This window comes from Typha angustifolia, chromosome 7 (genome assembly GCF_048772165.1).
Source record: "Typha angustifolia cultivar Huaian chromosome 7, ASM4877216v1, whole genome shotgun sequence".
Lineage (NCBI taxonomy): Eukaryota > Viridiplantae > Streptophyta > Magnoliopsida > Poales > Typhaceae > Typha > Typha angustifolia.
In genome coordinates this window covers 17786457-17807651 of record NC_133245.1, presented here as the reverse complement: position 1 = coordinate 17807651, position 21195 = coordinate 17786457, and the positions used below count along the sequence as shown (strand labels likewise).

General features: G+C 37.4%; 4 protein-coding genes across 12 annotated transcripts; 2 read left to right on the top strand and 2 right to left on the bottom strand.

Moving 5' to 3' along the window:
- Positions 1-1232: 1232 nt before the first annotated feature.
- On the bottom strand, positions 1233-1703 carry LOC140762632 (zinc finger protein 10-like). The gene has a single exon (XM_073100503.1). The coding sequence runs from the start codon at positions 1701-1703 to the stop codon at positions 1233-1235; it is 471 nt and encodes a 156-aa protein (XP_072956604.1).
- Positions 1704-7128: 5425 nt separating this feature from the next.
- On the top strand, positions 7129-8681 carry LOC140761866 (AT-hook motif nuclear-localized protein 23-like). The gene has a single exon (XM_073099372.1). The coding sequence runs from the start codon at positions 7461-7463 to the stop codon at positions 8322-8324; it is 864 nt and encodes a 287-aa protein (XP_072955473.1). The 5' UTR covers positions 7129-7460; the 3' UTR covers positions 8325-8681.
- A 135-nt stretch (positions 8682-8816) lies between these two features.
- Positions 8817-12015, bottom strand: LOC140761867 (heavy metal-associated isoprenylated plant protein 4-like). The gene is made up of 4 exons (XM_073099373.1): positions 11765-12015; positions 11511-11689; positions 11276-11363; positions 8817-11143 (listed from the first exon to the last, which is right to left on the bottom strand). Exons 1-4 carry the CDS (start codon positions 11892-11894, stop codon positions 10737-10739), a joined length of 804 nt encoding a protein of 267 aa, XP_072955474.1. The 5' UTR covers positions 11895-12015; the 3' UTR covers positions 8817-10736.
- Positions 12016-12495: 480 nt separating this feature from the next.
- LOC140762483 (uncharacterized) lies at positions 12496-19595 on the top strand. Of its 9 annotated transcripts, none has more exons than XM_073100311.1 (8): positions 12549-12773; positions 12875-12946; positions 15723-15797; positions 16562-17879; positions 17999-18148; positions 19000-19082; positions 19336-19403; positions 19485-19595. In XM_073100311.1, the coding sequence occupies exons 4-8, from the start codon at positions 17309-17311 to the stop codon at positions 19585-19587; spliced, it is 975 nt and encodes a 324-aa protein (XP_072956412.1). In that variant the 5' UTR covers positions 12549-12773; positions 12875-12946; positions 15723-15797; positions 16562-17308; the 3' UTR covers positions 19588-19595. The 9 variants fall into 9 exon arrangements, with proteins under 9 accessions (XP_072956410.1, XP_072956412.1, XP_072956419.1 ...); XM_073100318.1 differs by having other exon boundaries at positions 12875-15797; positions 16562-16653; positions 17370-17879; XM_073100315.1 differs by having other exon boundaries at positions 12875-15797; positions 16562-16653; positions 17350-17879.
- The last annotated feature ends 1600 nt before the right edge of the window (positions 19596-21195 follow it).

The following is a 21195-nucleotide window of genomic DNA, read 5'->3' as shown; positions in this document are numbered from 1 at the left end:
ACCCATGTGATTAGGACTAAAATTAAGAACATATTTATACTTCATTTGTATTATTTTGGCCCTTTATCTAGACTAATCTGAAAAATTAAACATTTGGTAATAAAACTATTAAATTACTTTGAGCGACTGTAAATTTCCATCCATATTTTTTAGAATATTAACATGTTTTATCCTATAATTATGTATTTAGAGGAAGTATAAATGAGGAAATATTAGAAGGTTCATCTTAGGCAATTGACACAATTTTCTAATCAAGAATTACTTGGATACTTCTTTGGGCTCTAAAATTAGAGAGAATAAAGTAACAGAATAAATTCATATCCTCTCGTAAGAATATAAAAAGTAATATAAAAGTATTATTCCAGAGAATAAAAGATTAAGCACTTCATTTTTTTATATACAAGCATATCAGACGTGTACAGCAATAAGTTGGGATCTCCATCCATTAATAAGTTAATATATGGATCAAACGGCACCATTCGATATGATTATTTATGTAATTGATAATATATATTTTAAAATATTCTAAATTTATAACTATGTCTAAATTTTTTTTGTATAAACATGCATACAAATATTATGAAAGTTAATTACAGTAGTTTTACGGAGATCTTTTTAATCACCCCAAAAAAAATAGTTTTAACTAATAAAGTTTAATTCACATACATTAGTTGTTAGTTCTACCTAATATTGGAATACAATTAGGACGTTGGAATGCATCCAAGTGCATTGGAACTCACCTTGCAGTTTTTTGTTTCCTAATCGACTTCATGGATTAGTTTTGAGAGTTTTTAGGACTCTATCTGCAAGGGGATTTGAAGTTAATTCTACGCATTTGTTTTTATTATCTCTAGAGACATAAGTGATCTGTAAGTCCATCTTGTATGGTTATTAATGATTAATCTTAATCTAAGTTTGGATTTATAATTTTACTTAGGTTTGAAAATTCTTTAATAATTTTTTTGTTGTGTTTGAGATTTTCTTTTTGCACTTTTTATTCTATATTTTGTTGTTAATAATGTGCGGTAAACTCAATTTCCTAGGGAGATTAATAAATTTTCATCGCATACATTATTACTTGCGACACAATACTTTCTAAGGGAGTCATCTGGTTGCATGGATAAGTAGGTTATTTCAGAATAAATCTCATTCATTCATTTAAAATATAGAATAAGTCCTTAATTTATACTAATCCTAATTTTTCCCTTATCCCACAAACAAACGGGCCTAGATCACCATCCAAGGCGAAGCTCTAGATCGATCTCTTCCCGCACTATTCCATCTTCCTTTATATTGATATCGTTCTTACAACCATCACCCACAGTGAGGCAAGAAGACACCATCAATCCATTCTCATGACATGGTGACAGAGCTACTAGATTTGCTATTGGATTGACTGCACCTGCATACGGAACGTGGTAGAAAAGGCATAAGCCTCCTTCTCCAAGAAACTCCGGCCCCGGCGGCGAGAAGACAAAATGGGGAGATACTCGAGTACTAGGCTGTCGTCGGAGCTTAGCTCGATCGAAGCGGTGCACGTTCATGTGTCCACCCAACGCCTGGGCCGACCGGAACTCACGCCGGCAGAACGTGCATGTGTACGACCGAGGCGGCCACGTCGTCGCCGTGCTGCTGTCTTGTGCAAATGCTCGAACCTCCCAACTGTCATCGTCATCGCCTGATCGGATTCCGATCCAGTTCATTGCAGCAGAATTTTACACGAGTTGCTGCTATTGAACTTCCTTTTGGAAACCGAAGGTTAAAACTACTATATATATACATGCATGGACGAGAGTAATAAAAGCTTAGAGTGCATCAACCTGTGTTAATTGGCTGTTAAGTTACTGGACTTTAGTCGAGTGAAGGAGACGTGTTGGTTTATTAAATTCTAAGTATCTATATATATGTATTAAGAGCATGCAGTACTACAATATCATGCATTGTCTTGAACGCCCATTTTAATTAGTTTGTATGCTTCTCTTCTCTCAAAGCTGGAAGCAAACATGGCATCCAGAGGAGAGTAAGGTAGAATATACTTGGTGGCCGGGCACTTAAATTGACAATTCCAATGCCTTAATTAAAGATCGAGACTAGGCCTTGATGAGACCCACCACCCAGTACCTTTACATTCCTAACTATTTCTGCTGAAAAGTAGTCTCCCCATTATTGTCTACATTGGAAGACTCCTCACAACTCTTCATTGTGTGATGTAAAAGGACCATGCGGGGAAGATGCCATGGAGATGGACAGACTACAAGACGACATATTGAGGTACCATATATATATATATATTTATATTTATATAGCATAGTTTCTTTCACCTTAATTAATTTGATATCCCACTCTCTTGGGTTTCCATTTGCTACCATCGTAAGCCAGTCCTCGAATGGCCGGCCTCCAATAACGAATACAAAGGATATGCTAATCTATCTTTAGTCACACAGTAGACTACACGGCCCAAGCCCAAGAGAATAAGGGTATGCACTCCCTTCGAATAATACCATCCAGCCCACCATTTATCAATAGGTGTCCATCTGCTGCCAATTCCTCCAGACGGAGCTGCAGGCGATCAGTGAGGTGAGGTGGGGCCCCCACATGATTCTTCCTTCACGTGGTAGCGTGGGCAGAGAAATAATGGAGCCCCTGTGGGGGGTGGCGCACATGCGAACCCCCCCTCCCCCCTTTCCTTCCTCCTCGCAATCCGAGCCTCCCCCCCAACCATCTCTCTCTCTCTCCCTTTTATTTATTTTATTTTATTTTTAAGTTTTTTCCCCACTCGCACGTGCGACAGGACCCGAATATTTCGATCGATGGGCCCTTCGTGGGCCTCCTCCCCTCCTCTTCTCCCAAAACAAAAGAGCGAGACGGCTCGGGATGCGACGTCACCGTGCACGTGAAGCCATGCAAGTGCGACGACGCCACCTCACCACGGACGTAATTAATCCACGTATAATACCAAAACATTGGCCTCCTTATGTAATTAACCAACAAGACAAAGCAATAGTTTTTTCTTTTTTTACTTATTTCATGTCAAGATCACTGCTTCATCAAGTTGCCATCCTCTTCCTCTTGCTTGAGCTTATATATATATATATATATATATATATATATATATATATATATATATATATATATATTGTACGTTTGTTTGTTTTTTTAAATCTTTGTTTCTCTGTGTAGGGCCCTGTGGTGCCATACTATAATCAACAGGAGGTGTTGTGCTTATCGTTTAATGGCATTATTATAAAGGTTTCCACTCTGGCTGATGCGATTGTACAACTTAAAAATACAACTAATGCGTAGCTTGTCAACAAGAAGATGCGATACACAAGTGGAGACATCATCAGGTTAATTGCTTCCAGGGCAGCTCTATGGGGTTCTCTTTCATGTTTACCTGATCAATTAATCTTGCTTGTCTTTTGGATTATTGAATAGTTCCAGTAAACCTCGACAAATATTTATATCTATATAGTTTGCAAAGATGTTTAATGACAAAAAAAAAAAAATATGCTTCAGAAGACAGCCTAAAGTTATTGTTTAATATCAGCTGGATGTGGGACACAAAAAAATTAGGCCATTCCTTTCATTTGCCAAGTAACCATGCTAAAATTTAACCCTTACTAGTAGTTCGGGTAACTGATCAAGGATCAGTAGCTAGGAAGTTATATCTGGAAATAATATTAATTGATAGTTTCATTACTCTCGTGTATTTGATTTCAGCCAGAATGTGACATCCCAAATGAACTTTTTGGAAAAATTAGCTTTTATATTAAGATAAAAGTCTCACATAGTGCTCACCTTTTGTTTTCTTCAGAGGGCAGATATTGTAAGATTTAGGATCTTGTGTAGGATAAAGAAAATATATTTTCTCATCAAAGTTCTCATGACATGATAGTTTTAATTATTATTATATATAAATATTCAATATGAGGTACAACTACAACCTAAGATGTAAATAATAATCTTTCACCTTCTCATAGACAATCCTCTTATAACTAATGCTTTCTGTATGGACTTCCAAATATTGTAATGTTTGACTTAATAAAACTATTATGCAGTTTTTTTTTTAATCTAAACGCCTCTCATTCGAGGAATAAAACATATAAAAGCTAGTGCAGTGGCCTAGTTTTTTTGTAATTTTTCTCTTCATAAACAATGATTTTATTGAGAAAGCGGCTAATTAAATCTGATAGAAAAATAGAAATAGAAGTTACTTTTTAGTACCAACATGTTAAGTTATAATGTGCCATTTATTAACTCATATTTAACCTAATTTGATGCACTAAGAAAGTTCTAATCATGCAATGATTGAATCAAAGAATCTTCCCAATCTTTAGCATTCGCTTGGCTATATACTTCATATTAAACAAGGGGAGGACAATAATTATAAAGAAGATGCAGCTCTTATTTAAATTTTAATCACAACTATCAAGCTTTACATTTAAAAGTATAGTTTTGGTTCCCAGTTTAATTTAATCAAAGACAGATTTAGTTAGTACATCCCTACTGTTGATTAGAAAAATAGAAGAACTAACTTTAATAAAGAAAAGCTCCACCATTATCAGTGGCCAGCATTATTCAAGTAATTCAAGAGGATACATATTTGAACTTTTAAATTCGATTCTACCATGTTCTTATCCTTCTATGTGGAGAGCATATTGAGCCTATGGGATGGGAAAGATACTAAGAAATATTATTACCCTAATGAAGTCACTTTGTCAATTAATTAGTATGGTGGAGTGATATGCAAGTTTAGAACTTAAGTATTAGCTCCAAGGGCAAATGTAGTGGGACCTCCCGGACTCAACAAGGGATTAATGGTTGCTAATCTCTTTGTTAAGCCCGAATCTATCACGCGATAGGCTGAAAGCGACATGATTGTCGAGATTACCAATATTATATATATATTAATCACTTTCTTAAAGCTAAAGGTGACAAATGGGTGCAAGTCACTCTCTATAACCAGTCAAAAGCAGCGAAGATAACGATGCGTGCCGGAGATCTCGAGTCACCATTGCCGGTCAAGTCTTCGAGGTTACAACCATTCAATAGCAAGAGAAGGATCATATATATATATATATATATCTAATTCTCTACCTAGAAGTCGTGCAGTCTATCATCAACATGAATTTAACTCTAAAAACCACAATGGTCAGATGTACAAGTGAAGATTTTACATATTTAATCAATATGTTCTAATCCTTTCCAAACCTATGATTGGTGAGTTAATTCTATATTAAACCTTAACACAGTTGTTGCATCATAAGATAGAGATCTAGGAAAAGATAAACATCACACCAAGCAACTAAAAATTACGATCCTTTTTTTTCCCTTCTTTTCCAACCTACATCTTTTCTTATTTCCGTTCTTAGAAAACGTACGAACGAGGCACTGTTCCTCTAATAAATAATCATTTTAGAAACATATTGCAATTCTGTGAACTCCCAGAGATGGAGGAGGATGGTGAAGTAGTGCTTTCTAGCCCAGCCCAGAGGAGAGGCGGCGCTGACGTGGCTGAAGGTAGTCGGTGGAGGTCCATCGCGAGAACTCCGGGGGAGGGCTCTCGGTGGTTTCTTAGGGTTAGGATTAGGATTAGGGTTAGGGTTAGGGTTTCTTCTTCTTCTCCTTTTCCCTCCTCGGGCAGAACGGGCAGGTGGGCGGGGCCCACGTTGGATCCTCGTGGAGCGGTTGGGTTGTGTAGGGCTTTGGGCTGCCCGGAAAGTACGGGCAGGGGGAGGGAGTGCGGGGGGCTGACCAATTCCCGATGAAAGCGACTGCCTGCCCATGGCCGACAGCCACGACGAGGAACGGTGGAGGGAAGAGGTCAGTTTTGACCTTGGAGACTCCCACTCCTCGGCTCGGCTCGGCTCGGCTCCGCTCCGTTCGACCCATCTTAAATAGTTAACAGCTCAGGGTGTGAAATGAGAATTTCACAAAGCTCTCACCCCCCCTCCCGTCTTTTCCGTTGGGAAGTTACGGGGTTCTCTCACGTGTGGAAGTCGGCAGCGCGCGAGAAATGAGGGCAGAGTTCCCGAGGTAGCCGTTAGAATTGCGACTGCGAGGTGACTTCACCTACGGTTTATAAGAAGAAGAAGAAGAAGAAGAAGAAGGAGAAGAAGAGGGCGAAAGAAAAAGTTTACTCGTTTCCTGGTACCGTTTCACTGCTAGCATCCACGTTTCCTCCGTAACGGCCGGTTTTAGGTTAAATCCATGCAAGATTTCAGATAGTCAACTCTCAAGTATTTATCCAGATCGATCTTTCTACATGAATCATTTAAACATGTGTCTGAATAATTTTGCCATGTCTCAAATAGTTAATAATGCATATGGATCCGTTACAGTTGTGGCTGTGAGCTTGCACGTTTGACTCCGTATAGTTTATTAGGATTAAAAGAAGATCTAGAACTACGTACTCTAATTAAGTTTTGATATATTAACGCAATACTTTAAGAAACTCTTTATCCAAAAACCCCATCTATCTCACTCTTTCCTCATTAATTTAGTTCCACTTCAACATCATCTTTAATTAAATCGTCGGACTCGATATTAAAAGAGGAAACAATGATCAGAAAGAACAACCACTGCTTAATTAATTTTAGATAAGAGGACAAATATACCACACACTAGCATTTGCACATAAATTCTCTGTAAGTACCACTACGAATTAATATATGGTGCAATAGATGTATTATTACACTTTTTGCCTCATTTTATGGTACATATAGTTGCCATGGTTCAATGTGTACTTCGTAAAGTGTTTTCCTAGCTCAAGCTTTGATATATATAAATATGTGTAGCTCCTCCTTTGTAGCATTAGAGTTGAAATTAAGCCAAGCCAAAGAAAGCCGAAGAGGTTTATAGCTTAATTAATTACTAGTTCTTGCTAGGAAAGATAGAGAGAGAGAGAGAGAGGGAGAGAGACTGATGTGGGTCCCATCCGCCGTAGCAACCTCTATCCCACAAGCCTTTAACCTGACCCTAAGGTCAACCTCCCTAAACCCACGGTTAACAATCCCTTAAACCCCGGTTTAGGACATTTTAATAAGGCCCCCTTCCTGCCCTAACACATCGCCATCACCATTACATCATTTATCATATCATAACCCATCTCTTCTCTCTCTCTCTCTCAAGACTCACGCGCCTCTCTGTTCCCTTCTCTCTCTAAATTATTTTAACACCTCTCTCTCTCTCTCTCTTCTTTGTATCCGTCCCTTCCACCTCCCTTTCTCTGCATAGATCCTCGTTTTTTCTATATTTCCTCGCAACTAGATCTCTCCTCAACCTTCCCTGTTCTCCAACCCTTCTTAATCATCATCTATTTCCTTTTCTAGCTAAGTTTAATATAATTTCCCAACCCTTTTCCCCACTTTTCAAATTTAAAAAAGAAGAAACACAGTCTCCTATTATTTTTCTCGTATTATTGTATATTTTTTTTCTCTTTTTTCTTATATGAGTTAATTATGGCCGGGTTGGATCTAGGCACCGCCGCCTCCAGATTCGTGCATAACCTCCACCACCTTCCCCACCACCTCAACAACCATAGCCACAACAACAACGACAACGACAACTCCGAGGACGATCACAATGTCAACCGCGGCAACGATGGCTCCTCCTCGTCGGCCCAGGCGGGCTCCGTGGTGGCTCGCCGCCCACGTGGCAGGCCACCGGGTTCGAAGAACAAGCCGAAGCCCCCGGTAATTATCACCAGGGAGAGCGCCAACACACTCCGGGCCCACATCTTGGAGGTCGGCGGCGGCTGCGACGTGTTCGACTGCGTCGCCACTTACGCTCGCCGCCGCCAGCGCGGCATCTGCGTGCTCAGCGGCAGCGGCACCGTCACGAACGTTACTCTGCGTCAGCCCTCCGCCGCGGGCGCAGTCGTCGCCCTCCACGGCCGGTTCGAGATCCTCTCCCTTTCAGGATCCTTCCTCCCGCCGCCGGCCCCACCCGGCGCCACGAGCCTCACGATCTTCCTCGCAGGAGGGCAGGGGCAGGTGGTGGGAGGGAACGTCGTCGGGGCTCTCTTCGCCGCCGGGCCAGTGATCGTGATCGCCGCCTCGTTCACGAACGTCGCGTACGAGAGGCTGCCGTTGGAGGAGGAGGAGGCCCCGCCGCTGCAGATGCTGCCGCCGGTGCCGCAAGGATCGGGGGGCGAGGCGGGGAGCGGCGGGGGAGGGGGAGAGGGAGCGGGGAATCCGTTTCCCGACCCGTCGTCTTCGGGGCTGCCCTTCTTTAATTTGCCGTCGCTTAACATGGCGAATTGCCAGCTGCCTGTCGATGGCCACGGCTGGGCCGGCGCATCGGCCGGCCGGGGGCCCTTCTGATCATACGGTTTATAACGGGTGCAATATCGCGACAATTCCATGCAACGGAGAGTAGAGTTCTTGAGCAGCTCAAGGTTAGAATATTTCCCTATGTAAAATTAGTCTCCCTTCCTCTCTCTCTCACTCAAATGTGCTGATATTTTGGTTTCGTGGGCTTTGTGTTGTTATCTTTTCCTCTCTCATTCCCTCCGGTCTGATCCTGTTGTTGTTTGTTATTGTTGTTGTTGTTATTGTTGTAGCTACTAGATGCTTGTTATTCTCATAAGCAATGGTTTGAGGCCACTGGCCTTTAACACTTGTCCACTGCTAGCTTTATCCTCGCTATATTAATACTACGCTTTGATGTTTACAGATCTATTCATAGTTGAATGAATTGGGTCTCGTGAATGCTTTTTGAAGCTCTAAAATTGGTTTTGTCTTTGATCGATACTATCTAAAAAGAAGAACATATAATGTTATTGTAGTAGCTATTATGTTGCTTCAATTCTTGTTACATATATAGATCTGGTTATGTAGGAGAAGTAGGGCATCCTAGATGTGGTTTAATTATAAAATTTCTTCTTCCCACGTGTGCATGTATTAATATGATGAAGAGACCACAAGATTTAAGTTTCTGGAAACATGCAAGCTAACTCCTGGGGAATCTTAACCATCTTCCTGTCTATGTCTTTGTATTTTCTCTGTCCATGTTAAATCCAAACTGCTGTTTTCTATGAGTTATCGGGAGCTGCGCATTCAAAGATTCCTTCTGAGTTCCCTTAATTTGTGCACAATCTTTTTCTTGTTCACTCCGTTGTAGTTAGTTTTACATTTATTATGCCTATTTCAAGCCAGATATATGCACTTCATCATCTCAATCATCATATTTGCTGGATCAAGTAATAACTTCAAATTATTTGCTATCTTTCAAAAGATTATGTTTTTTTTAATTCCGTTTTAATTATAAAACATCGGATTTGTTGTATTCCAAATATTAGAATTAAATAATATTCTCTCTAGATCTCTTTCCATTTCAGACGGAGATAGTCTAATTTCCTTTCACTTGTGACGTTCATGCTGCTAATTTTATAGTAAACACTATGAAACTAATCGATCAAGAAAAGGAGACCTAACTGTCCAAGTCTTTCTTTTTAGCTAATTAGATATTTAGTATGATATCTCATCAATTACATATAGTTTACCATCATTGAAAGTATTTGTTATTATGTCAACTATCAGTTTATGTTCTTAAGATTTGATAAATATGGTTCAGATGTTACCTTATAACAGCATGCATGCTCATAGCACCTTATAGATAGATGGTTACACCTCCTATTATCAGTTATTCAGTTATTTCGTCTTCTTCTTTTTCTTCTTTTTGTTGAGAAAGTTATTAGGTTACCTTTTATATATCGAGATCTTTGCTTGTCTAGGGTAAGTTAAGGCAGTTGATCACCACTGATTAATTGCATGAGCTTGCACAATACTAGGGAATTCCAACTTCTAATTTTGTAAATACACATAATTATTTCGATAGTAGAGGTAACTATTCTATATTATTAACCTTAATTAGGAGGAGCAATTGAAGTAATTGTATTGCCGGACTGTTGAAGGGAAAAATAGGTGAAATTCTTTTCTTGCGTCATGTATGTGTTCTAAAATTTTTCGAACATATTAGGCTTGCTGATAGAGAAACCATGTAGATAAGTGGCAAAAGTTTTAAGGAAGGTATCTTGATCAATTAAACCGATGCGCTTCTTATTCAAAGTTCTTTCAGTTGTACTTTTCATTCATCTGATATATATATAATTTAAGAAAGGTTAAGTAGCCTCTCTAGACTTTCGGCTATTCGAGATTTGCAGGACTCGAGGGTATCCTATATGATGAAACTTGGGATTTTGGCAATTAAAGTATACTGCAACTAGATCTTCTGCTATCTAATGTAGCTAGCTTGCAAATTCTAACCTGATACATTCCATACAGTTCTTCAGTTATTAGTTTTAGAATCATCTACTTTATATATGATGTCACTTCTTTCACATACATTAATATTTTGGAGATGGATAGCTAGAGATCCTTCTCTTTGAACCTGTACTTTATTTACCCAACAGCAGAAACTATATTATATCTATAGGTGCACAACACGGTGATCTCGAACTATCATAATTCTTGATATAATTCCACTAGAATTCAGACATTTTGCTGGATTTCTGATGTTCCAAGGAAAGGAAAGAAGAGAAGAAATTGCTAGCTAATGATGAACTTTTTCTTCTTACATGAAATACAAGGGTTTTTTTCGGACATGTAAAAGAGTCTGATACTATAATGTAATGAAATTCTGAAGCAAATTAAACGGCATATGAACTAATAGCGAATCTTCTTATTAGTTACTATAATGTCACATATGTCTCAGATATGTTGTACTTTTATCATTTACATCACAGAACAAGCATTTGGGTTCTCATCACTGAAGTACTCAGTTGGATGCATGCAGTGAAGAAAGGGTGCAGGATGTGGGTAGTTTATGAAGTCTGGGTGTGTGCAGTTCATAAAGTGTGGATGTGTGCATGGTATGAAGTAAGGAAAAATGATATCTTTGCTCTTGATCTCCTCTTTCTCTTTCTTCTCGGTCACTTCTATCTTCACTCCTTCTTTACCAACCTTTGCTTCCACCTTTATTTTCTCTTCAACCTTCTCCACTTTCTTCTCTTGCTTTTGAGGTATAATCTCAGCGTGCTTGCGCGCCTTCTTGCGGATGTATTCGATCAATTTTTTCTCCTCTATTGTGCCGATGATTGTGCAAGTCTGAGCTTCTCGATTTGTCTTAACAGTATGAATACCTGTAGCATTAATTAACTAATATCAAAGGTTAGCAAAAAAATAAAAATAATAATGTTTGTTTTTCTTTTTTTAAGAAAGAAATTGTTTGCTTGAAGAAAACGATCAAAGTATTTGGTAAATTTGATATATACTTTTGTGTTGCAGCAAAACTTCAGTGAGATCGGCTGCACATCTATCACAGTGCATATGAACCTTCACAACTGTGGTCTTCACAACCTCCTGAAAGTAATGGTTGTAACATAAGAAATTAACAAGTAACAAGCATATATATATATAATTTGGAGGTCTTACATAAAGCAAGGGGAAGAAAAATTCTAGATTTATATTCTTATTGTCGATAATTAACTTGAAGAAGAAAACGTATACCTCTTTCTTCTTCTCCTCCTTCACTACTGGCTTCTCTTCTTTCTTTGGTAAGGGTGATAAGAGCTCAACCTTCTTCCTGGTCTTCTTCTCGAGTCGCTCATGAATCTTCTTCACGTCGATCTTGACGCCTTTAACTGTAACTTTTCCGCTCTCAACATTGATATCCACCTTCTGAACCCCTGAAATATATAAAGCAATGGTAGATCGATCATAACTAACACACAAAGATAAACTTAGACATGCAATATTCTCACCTTGGTGCCGTGTGATATGATTCTCAATTACCCGAGCACATTCCTTGCAATGGATGTTTAACTTATAAATGGCGGTGATCACCTCTTCTTTCTTCTCCACGACCACCTCTTTCTTCTCGCTTGCACCCATGCTAGCTCAAATCTATCCAGGAAATAATGAAGAATACGCCAATGGAAGAAATTAACCACCTACGAATTCTTGTGATCAGAACAAGAGGTGAGCTTAATTGGAACGTTAATATGCTTTGGGATTAAGAGTTGGTGGGATTCGTTGAAGGTAGTTCACTTGCAAAAGAAAGTTTCACTAGTAGACCAAAGAAATGGAGAAAGCTAACAGTGTTAGGATACATATAAGTTGAAATATAATTGATAGTCCAATATTGGACAAGCATACCATTACCATAGGAGGCCTCTCTGATCATAATTAAACAATTAAATCAGAAATAACACATAGTTCAACTACTTTCCCAAGTTTTCAATATCAATTAACCTAATCTAGGCTCTATGGTCGGGACCCACGAGAAAAATATAGTGAGAAATTTTCCTTGCTAATGATAAGGATGTGTTGTTTACTTGTTTTACAAATACAAATAAGGAGGAGGATCTATTTGCAAATACATCAAAAAGAGGGGTTTTCCACGATACGCTGTAATTGTAGGTGGCGATATGCAAAACGACCAACCGGGCACTAGAAGATGTGAATCACGAGGCGAAACGCATGTTTCAGATTTCCGAAGTCGGTCGAATTGCTTCCTTTTTAAGCGGGAGGCGGAGCGCGGTAAGACCGCATGTCGAAACTTTTCTCTCTCGCGCCCGCCATTCTCGATCTCGCTAGAAGCTACATTGCAGGCAATTCGATATCCATCGCAGTCATTTCTTGCCACTTTCTTGATTAGGGTTTCGTTATTGGGGGATTCTTGGGCTAGTTTCTGTTCCTTTCTTCGTTCGCGTGTTCTAGGGTTTTGGATGGATCCTCTTACGCCCCAACTCGTGTTGTACTACTATGACGGTACGATTTTGAATAATTTATTTTAAGTTTCTTTGTTTTATCGGTGGTGAATCGAAAGTATTCGCATAATTCAAATGGTCCTGTTTCGACGATTTTGCCAGATGAGTGGAGTAGCATCATATTGAGATTCGGCATCCTGCTCAAATGACAGGGTGCTAAAGGTTTCTAAGAAGGTTTAACTGCGGTCTTCCTTTCTTTCTATGAATTATGTGAGAGTTACTATTCCAATATTGCTGGATTTCGTATGTTTGCCCTTTGACAGCATGAGTACAACATACTCCTAGACTTGCTTATTCATATGCTGTCATATTTGGGTCATTGATCTGCAATGAATTTCTCGTTATTTTGATAAGCTTTTTAAATTCTATCTTATTCATAGGTACTTTTTCTATACTACTGTTTGGGGCTTTGATTGATTGACCTCAAATTTTGTCAAGTCAATTCTATCTTAATCTTTACTTGTTCTTCTTCTTGTGACTGTCATAAGGTTCTGTTGTTATGTTTCAGAAAGTAGGCTCTGCAAAATTTGAACATTTGGGACACGAGTTACCTTGTAATTAGATCTTTCTATCAATACATAAAATAAATTATTCAAGATTTTCTATGCTTCTTTGCAGCACTATATATTATTGTGATTTTTGGGGCTGTATTATCTTGCCACCTTTGATTGAGATAGCAAACTAACATCGACAATTCCATACTTCCTGTTGCAACACTTTATAGGAGTTTACTTAATGCAAATTGCTTTTACATGATGAGTTATTCATAATGGGGATATGACAGACTTTGTGAATGCATTATCCTTTCTATCATAATTATATTTGATCATTTTCTCTTTATTCCGTTCTTTTACCTCTTTGTTAGTTAAGTAAAAGAATTTTTTTCTTCTTCCATATTATTCAGGTTATAAATCTGCACAGAGGTGCATGTCACCTAATTTAAGTTAGATTATCTATTTATAGGTAATTTCATAGATCACCTTAGTGTCTACTAGAATGTGTCTTCATGTCTTGCAAAGATATGTTGGTCTCTTGGAGCTTAATTTTTTTAATCTTAATATGACTCTTATAATATCCTCTTTTTGCTAAGATTTTATTTTGTTGTATACTTGCATATATCTCTTCCTTCTTGATTTGGGCACTTCATAGTTCAAAAACACAATTTCCTATGCTCAAATTTCTTAGTTCTACTACTGGTGTCATTTTCAGTTGTTTTTTTTTTGTCTTAATATCAGCAATGTCTAGTTTCTATATTGTTTATAACTGAGGTTATCAGTTCTTCTTATGATCTTTTTCTTACTAGACCCAAAAATAACATGTATGCCGAAATTTTGTCTTATCTAGCTAGTTGACTTCAGGCTTTGATGGAATCTTAAGGTTAAAATAATTGTCTTTTGACTAGTTGATTTATCACGGATGTAATGTTTTTTTTGGCGTGCATTGAACTTTTGATCCAATTTTGTTCTGTGTTTACTAAGAATATATACTCTTCCGATTGTCAACAGGTTCTGCTCCTTTGACTCCATAACATTTTGCACTTGTCAGTTACGGCTGTGATGTAGACTTTAATGTTTTTATTCATTACTACTTTTTTATTTTATCCTGTTTTTACATTGATTTGTATGATAATGAGGTAACAAGGTTCTAAGATGTTGCATACTTGTATTATTAATTAGTTGTTAGATCGTGCTGTTTCTCATCCTAATCTATATTTTATTGTAAAACTGCCCTGATATTTATTTCATTTCAAATTGTACATTTGCTCCCAGTGTTTTTTTTTTAAAAAATTCCATGCTGAGATAATTCCTTCAGGTTATTCTACTTATGTTAACATTTCCTAAGCTTCAAGATCAGTTCAGGCATGACTGTTTAACATAGATGTAGTTTAGTTATTTACTTACGAAAAAAAAAGAGAAGCTTGTTTAAAAACCCTGATATTTTTGTTTACTACTGTTTGAGTAATTCAATATAATTTTTTTTATGTACTCCTTGCATGCTTTATTGTCTTAAATAAAATCTTAGAACCTTTAACCTCTAGTATTATCTTGATTTCTAATCTGTGAAGTTCCTATCTTGCTATACTCTGTTTGGCAAGATATAATCTGTTTTGCCATGATCACGTCACTTAATTGTTAAGAAATTCTCAACCAACTTACTTTTGTAACTTAATGCCAATTCTAGCAGGTATCTTAAATTTGATTGTCAGTTTCATATTGTCTAATATTGATCCTGGTTTCTGTTATGAATTATGCCCATGAACATCATCAATTCTCATTTAACTAATCTGACTTTATCCTGTTGCATCACTTGTTATTTCATTTCTAGTTGAGTTTTATGTTTTAACATTTTGGTAAAATAATTTTATCATTTAAGAATAATATATAATTATTAACTTCACCGTGTTTTCTTTTCTTCTCCAATTGAAACCATTGTTGGTTTTGATCATATTATGACTTGCCACTCTTTCTTTCTTTGTTGAATTGGTTGCCAATTACCATTTGTTTTTGACATAAACTTACATGGTTGGTGAACTTTCTCTGTACTACTGATGAGCGATGGATGCATGAATGCAAGCAAAATTATGTTCCAAGTTTGAACCATATCGAGGACTTAAAGAGAAGAAGTTGAAGGTTATGTGGAATTTACTTGCATCTGAAATAACTATTTTATGTTACATGCTTTGACACATAGATGCCAGTGATCATGAACACTACAAACTCAAACTCTTTAAGTTAAGCTGGTGCTAACTTCCATTCACTCCTTTATCTTCCTGCAGAATTTGAAGCTTCTTACACCCTTTACTTTCACTTTTCAGATGGCTGCTTTTCATCATTTATCAATATCTGTTCTTCCTTTTTGTGGAGGCGCAGCTAGCTTTATAATGTTTGAAATTTATTAACTGCAATTTTATCTAAGATTAAAGTTCTTAACATAATATGTGATATGCAAGGACATTCTTATAAAGGAACCAGAATACTGAATTGCCATGCTCATTTTTGTTGTAGGCATCTGATGCTCACAAAAGGTATGATGGCTCCACCTTCTTGCCTATGCTCTTTTTTCTTAACGTGAAAACAATATTAATATGACAGGCAACAACAATGCTTATGTCTCTTTCTTTGACTCAGAGGTAGTAAAGCTTTTGCATCAGATCCTCATTTCAAAATTGTTTGGAATTTTTAGTCAGTATGACTTTTTACATGGTTATAGCCTCTTTTTTATTATTATTTTTTATTATTGCTATTTCCTATTCTTTCTAATAATGTGTAATGAATATGATTTACGATGTCTAATATGCCTATTATTTAATGATCCATTTGGTTAGAGAGCTTAATGTTCAAGAATCATGTTCTTTAATATTAGTGTCAGTATTCCGAGTAGCCGCCAAGGGCATTATAGGTCTACCGTAAGTTACACTCACTCTGCATCCATCCATACAGTTGTCAGGGCAGGCATTGAAGCCTGATGCATCTATTCCAATTGCCTTTTGAGTCATGCAGGATTAGCAAAAGGATGGCCTAAGATCAATATGGGCCTTAGGTTGAGGCTCACTTAGCCCAAATTCCTTTTCTGAAGCCTGCCTGGAGAAATAGTCCTTAATAGGCCAATTTCCTTCTGCCTCTCAGATTGTAAGCTGCATCATTTGGCGATGCCTTTTTAATCAATCATTAGGAAAACACTCTTGGTTGAGATCTCCAAGTTTTTTTTTCCACTTTGGATATTTGTACAGAGATATACAAACTCAACCTCCTGCTTGTGACCTAAAAATATGCTTTGCTCAACTTGCAGGCAAACCTTTGGATTTGCCCTAGATCTTTGCGATTTGCTTTGGCTTTTGGAGCATTACAGCTAATATTTTTGTGCAGTCCTGGAAATAACTGGTAAATGCAAAAAATTAAAGTGCTTCACTTTTCTTTGCCCTTAGTTTTCCCAATTACTGCTGTTAGTTTCTTTTGGTAAACAGTGACTAGGAAATCAACTGTCAGTTTTCTTGGATTATGGGAGAACCAATGAACCAACTACTTATTTATGTCTTGTTCTTTTTGCCGCTTACTGTCTCCCTTTTGCCTCTAGAGTTTTCCTTTTTTCCTTTTTTTTTTTGGTGGAAATTGGATGAATCGATTTGATCTCAGCTATCCATTCCCGTGGGACTAACCAAATACAGTGGTTGAGAACACTAAGAAATGTCCTTACTGTTTGACCAGCTACTGTGTATTAATGGGCCAAAGAGGATGATTTAGAAACCAACCTATTGATCTATCACCACCTAACACACCCATGCAAAATTGTAAATAGCCAACCTGATTATTCGTTGAGATTAAAGGTTTCACAATTGGCAGAATACACCCTAGCTTTTGCCTTATGAACTTGTATTATTCCTAAACCAATAGATTGAGGGAATCCAATGCATACTTTCTTCTTTCGACCACAAGCAAATGCAAAAGAAAAATAAGCATCCAATTCTTATCACCTTTTCTCAAGCCTATAAACGTTGCATTAAGCTATCATTAATTGATAAAAATCAAGCAAGAAGACATGGCAATGCTTGATAATCATATGGACGAACTATCTCACAGTGATCATATGGTGAGCTTAGATGACCGCTGGCTATCACCACAGTCTCACTTTTCAAAGATCTATGACAAAGACAAACTCATGGAAAAGTATAGAGAGATTGATGATGCGATACACCATAGTGATTTTGACTACCTCCAGAATCTCGTTAAGAAGGAAATGCCACAGACGGTAAATTTATCAGATGACCCACTGCTTAGCATCGTGATTGCCTATGAGAAGAGGGATCTTGCAATGAAGCTGTTGGAGGTGATGCCTGAAATGAATCTGATGGCTTCGAACTGCTACAATGATACCGCGCTGCATGTGGCTGCAGCAAAGGGAGACGTGACAGTGGTGGAGGCTCTAGTGAAGAAGTGCAAGGAGCTTATGGGGAAAACAAACAAGAACCTGGAGACTCCGCTGCACAAGGCAGCACTCTACGGGGAGCGAGATGTCTTTTGGAAGCTGGTGGAGCTCGGAAGCAAGATAGAACAAAGGAGGGAGGATGGCTCCACCATGCTGCATTGTGCAGTCATGGGAAATTCACCTGGTATAAGTTAACTATATGTAATTAAATCAGATAGGTTTTGGTTGTTTGTTGCATGATTTGCATCTAATATAAGATTCACCATCTTACATAACTAGTTGATGTGTAATGCATATTTGCAGATCTTGCAATAGAGATAGCAAGTGAATATCAAGATCTGATGACTAGTCGCAATTCGCGTGCCGTCACGCCATTGCAGCTCTTGCTGACCATTCCTGAGGCCTTCAGAAGCAAACTGCAACTTGGGCCCCTGGGTTCCTTCATCTATGACTGTTAGTACACTTTCCTCTCTTTTATTTTTTTTCCTTTCAAATTTTATGCAGTTTCTTGAATTAGGCACTTATTTAGCTAAAACATATGGAGTAGCAGATCCCAGTTGTCTTGGAGTACTGGTGATTTGTTTTCGTATTAGTTAGAACAATCAACCAAACTTTCATATCATAAGGATTAGCGGGGTTTTAGAGATCAATGCAAACTAATTGCAATGGAAATTTAGCTTGATGTGTACTGGAGAAGGTTTCAAATACAATATCTAAATTATTAGACATGCCTGAAACTATTTCTATTACTCCACACTCCCTATGTCTTGACTCATGAACCTGCTTTATTCCTATCCATCAGTCTCTCATTGCATTGCCACCTAATGTGAAAGAACAAGGTTGAAGATGAATTTAAGAATACGGAATTGGAAGAGAAAAGAAACATGGAAGATAAGGAAACTAAGGCACTTTCGACCATAATTTTTCTTCAAAAAAACCACCTTGGATTGCACATATATAAAGGCTTTCAATGCATTGGAATGGTCTTAACTGAATATTCAGTGAGGAATGTGTTAATTTAAATAGCATATATAGTGCTTTATTTTTATGATTAGAAGTTCTGAAAGGTTTATCAGGAAGCAAGAAGAGTCTAAATAAGTATATTTCTATAGACATGCTCTGGAAATCAACTGTGGGAGATGTTATGGGTTGCTTACACATTATAAATAATGCTCATGGAAACTATTGAGGCACGAGACTCACATAAAACACCAGTATTAAACTCACCCACATGTGCTTGCGAGTGTGCGCATTACCACTCATGCTCTCTTAGCACTCTTTTCTAGCTTACTTTGTTATTTCAGTTATTCCATTGGAAGAGAAACCAGTTCTTGAACGTGAAGGGGATGAAGAGGATTTGGAGAAACCAATGATGTATCCAACCAAGGTGATTCACTACTTAATGTTTTGTGATATGAGAATTCATGCTTCATGCACCAAATTGAACAATCCAATTTCTCTAAAAGTTTTAAGCTAACTAAGAATGATGAACTCAATCTTTCATATTCTAGTATATTCTCATGTATGGGACAGAGACCTTTCATTAGGTCGAAGACCTGGACTTTGATTAAATGGATTGAATGTTCTTTGTTTCAACATTAATGACATAATGATTTTGGCTTTTATTGCAACAAATGCAGGATGAAGGGAAGCATTCTCTGATGACACTATGTCAAAAGTTTCCTCTTGGAGTTGACCTTCATTCATGGTACAGTAATATCCCTTGAGGTTGTGTGATTTTTTTCGCTACATTTGACTTATTGACTTTCTGGATTTGATGTTTTTACAGGCAGATGGATTTTTTGGCATTTTGTTTTCGCAATGTGAGTTTTATTCTAATAGGAATAGGTTCAAGAAGGTATTTTGGATTATTATTTATATTCTGGAGTTGAAAAATCAATTGCGTTGTGTGATCTTATTTTTCCATCCAGGGAAGTTTCTATATGAACTGATATCCGCATTTATAATCTAATATACTAGGTTTAATTTACAATTCTTGTTTGTTATTTGACAGTATTTACTAGCATTTCAGTCTCTCCAGTTGAAGAAACAAAACCATCGGCAAGCCACAGAATTGATTGCTTTCTTGGCCAGCTATCCTAGTTATTGGGATTTTTTTAACAAAGGAGGAGATCCTTCTGAAAGAAAAAGAAATATGTTTCACCCTGAAGAACAATAGGAATCTAAGAAAATAAATGGAAATGAACAACAGGGGAAGATAATTATAGAAGTTAAGTGCTGCTGTGGGGAAGAGGATGCGATTGAGAATAAAACTATAGAAGTGAATTGCTGATGAGATAATTCAATGGAATGAGTCACCTCTAATTCTTGGTGTTAAAATGGGACTTGATGAATTCGTGAAGCAAATCTTAACACTATTTCCGTAATCTGCATCAAATTTAGATACAGAGGGAAGGAATATGCGTCAAGTGGCAATCAAATTTGGACACAAAAAGATTGTGAAGGTTATAGAATTAATGACCTCAGGGAGTAGTCCAACTTTACCTTCTTGGTTGCTGTCCTCCATTGGCACCGTGACTAGAAATACCATCCTACATTTTGCTGGAGAGAAAACTGAAAAAGATGAGGATTTTGCCTTGCAGATGCAATATGAACTCTAAAGGTTTGAGGTGAACTTTTATATATATATATACTTCACTAACTTTAATATGCCTATTCCAATCATTTTCCTAATTCAAGAGTTGGTGAGAAATATCTTTTTCTTAGGTTTGACTACACAAAAGATAGATGGACTTGGAAGATACATATCCACTATGTAACTATGTGGATGTATGTGACATACATAGATAAATTTGTACCCCATAAGTTAATCTTCTATATCCTACCTAAATCTAGTACTTTATTATTATTATTATATATAGACCAACTTCTTTCCTCTTTATATTAGGAATTAAAAGTTTTAAATTTTTTAAAAAAGAATGATATAACTGTAAAAGGTTGCAAACCAAAAAGATTTAATTTATGCTATACTACTCACATGGATAGGCGTGCTAAAAATAAAATCTATCTTAAAAAATGAAACACAGATGATTTCATATCTCTCTGATTCTAAGAACTAAAGCTACAAAAAATTACGAGAAAACTTACATATGATTGTATCAAGTGCAGCAAGTAAGAAGTATAGTACCAAAAGACCTGGAGTACAGCCGAAACAGAAGAGCTTTTCACCAAAAACCACAAGGATATGGTAAGAAATGGCAAGGAGTAACTAATGGAATTAGGGAAGTCATGCTCCAGCCTCGTAGCAGCTGTGGTATTTGCCTCCAGCTTTTCCATTCCAGGTGATAATGATACAAACCAAAATCCAATTTTCCTCCATAGGACGGCATTCAAAGTGTTCTCCCATGCATACGTGATCGGGTTATCGAGTGCCTCTGCTTCTCTTGTGCTATTCTTATCCTTCTTAAGCTCTTTTTACAAAGAGCAGGACTTCCGTCGCTCCCTTCCTACTAAGTACTTATTAGCTAACACGTCATTCC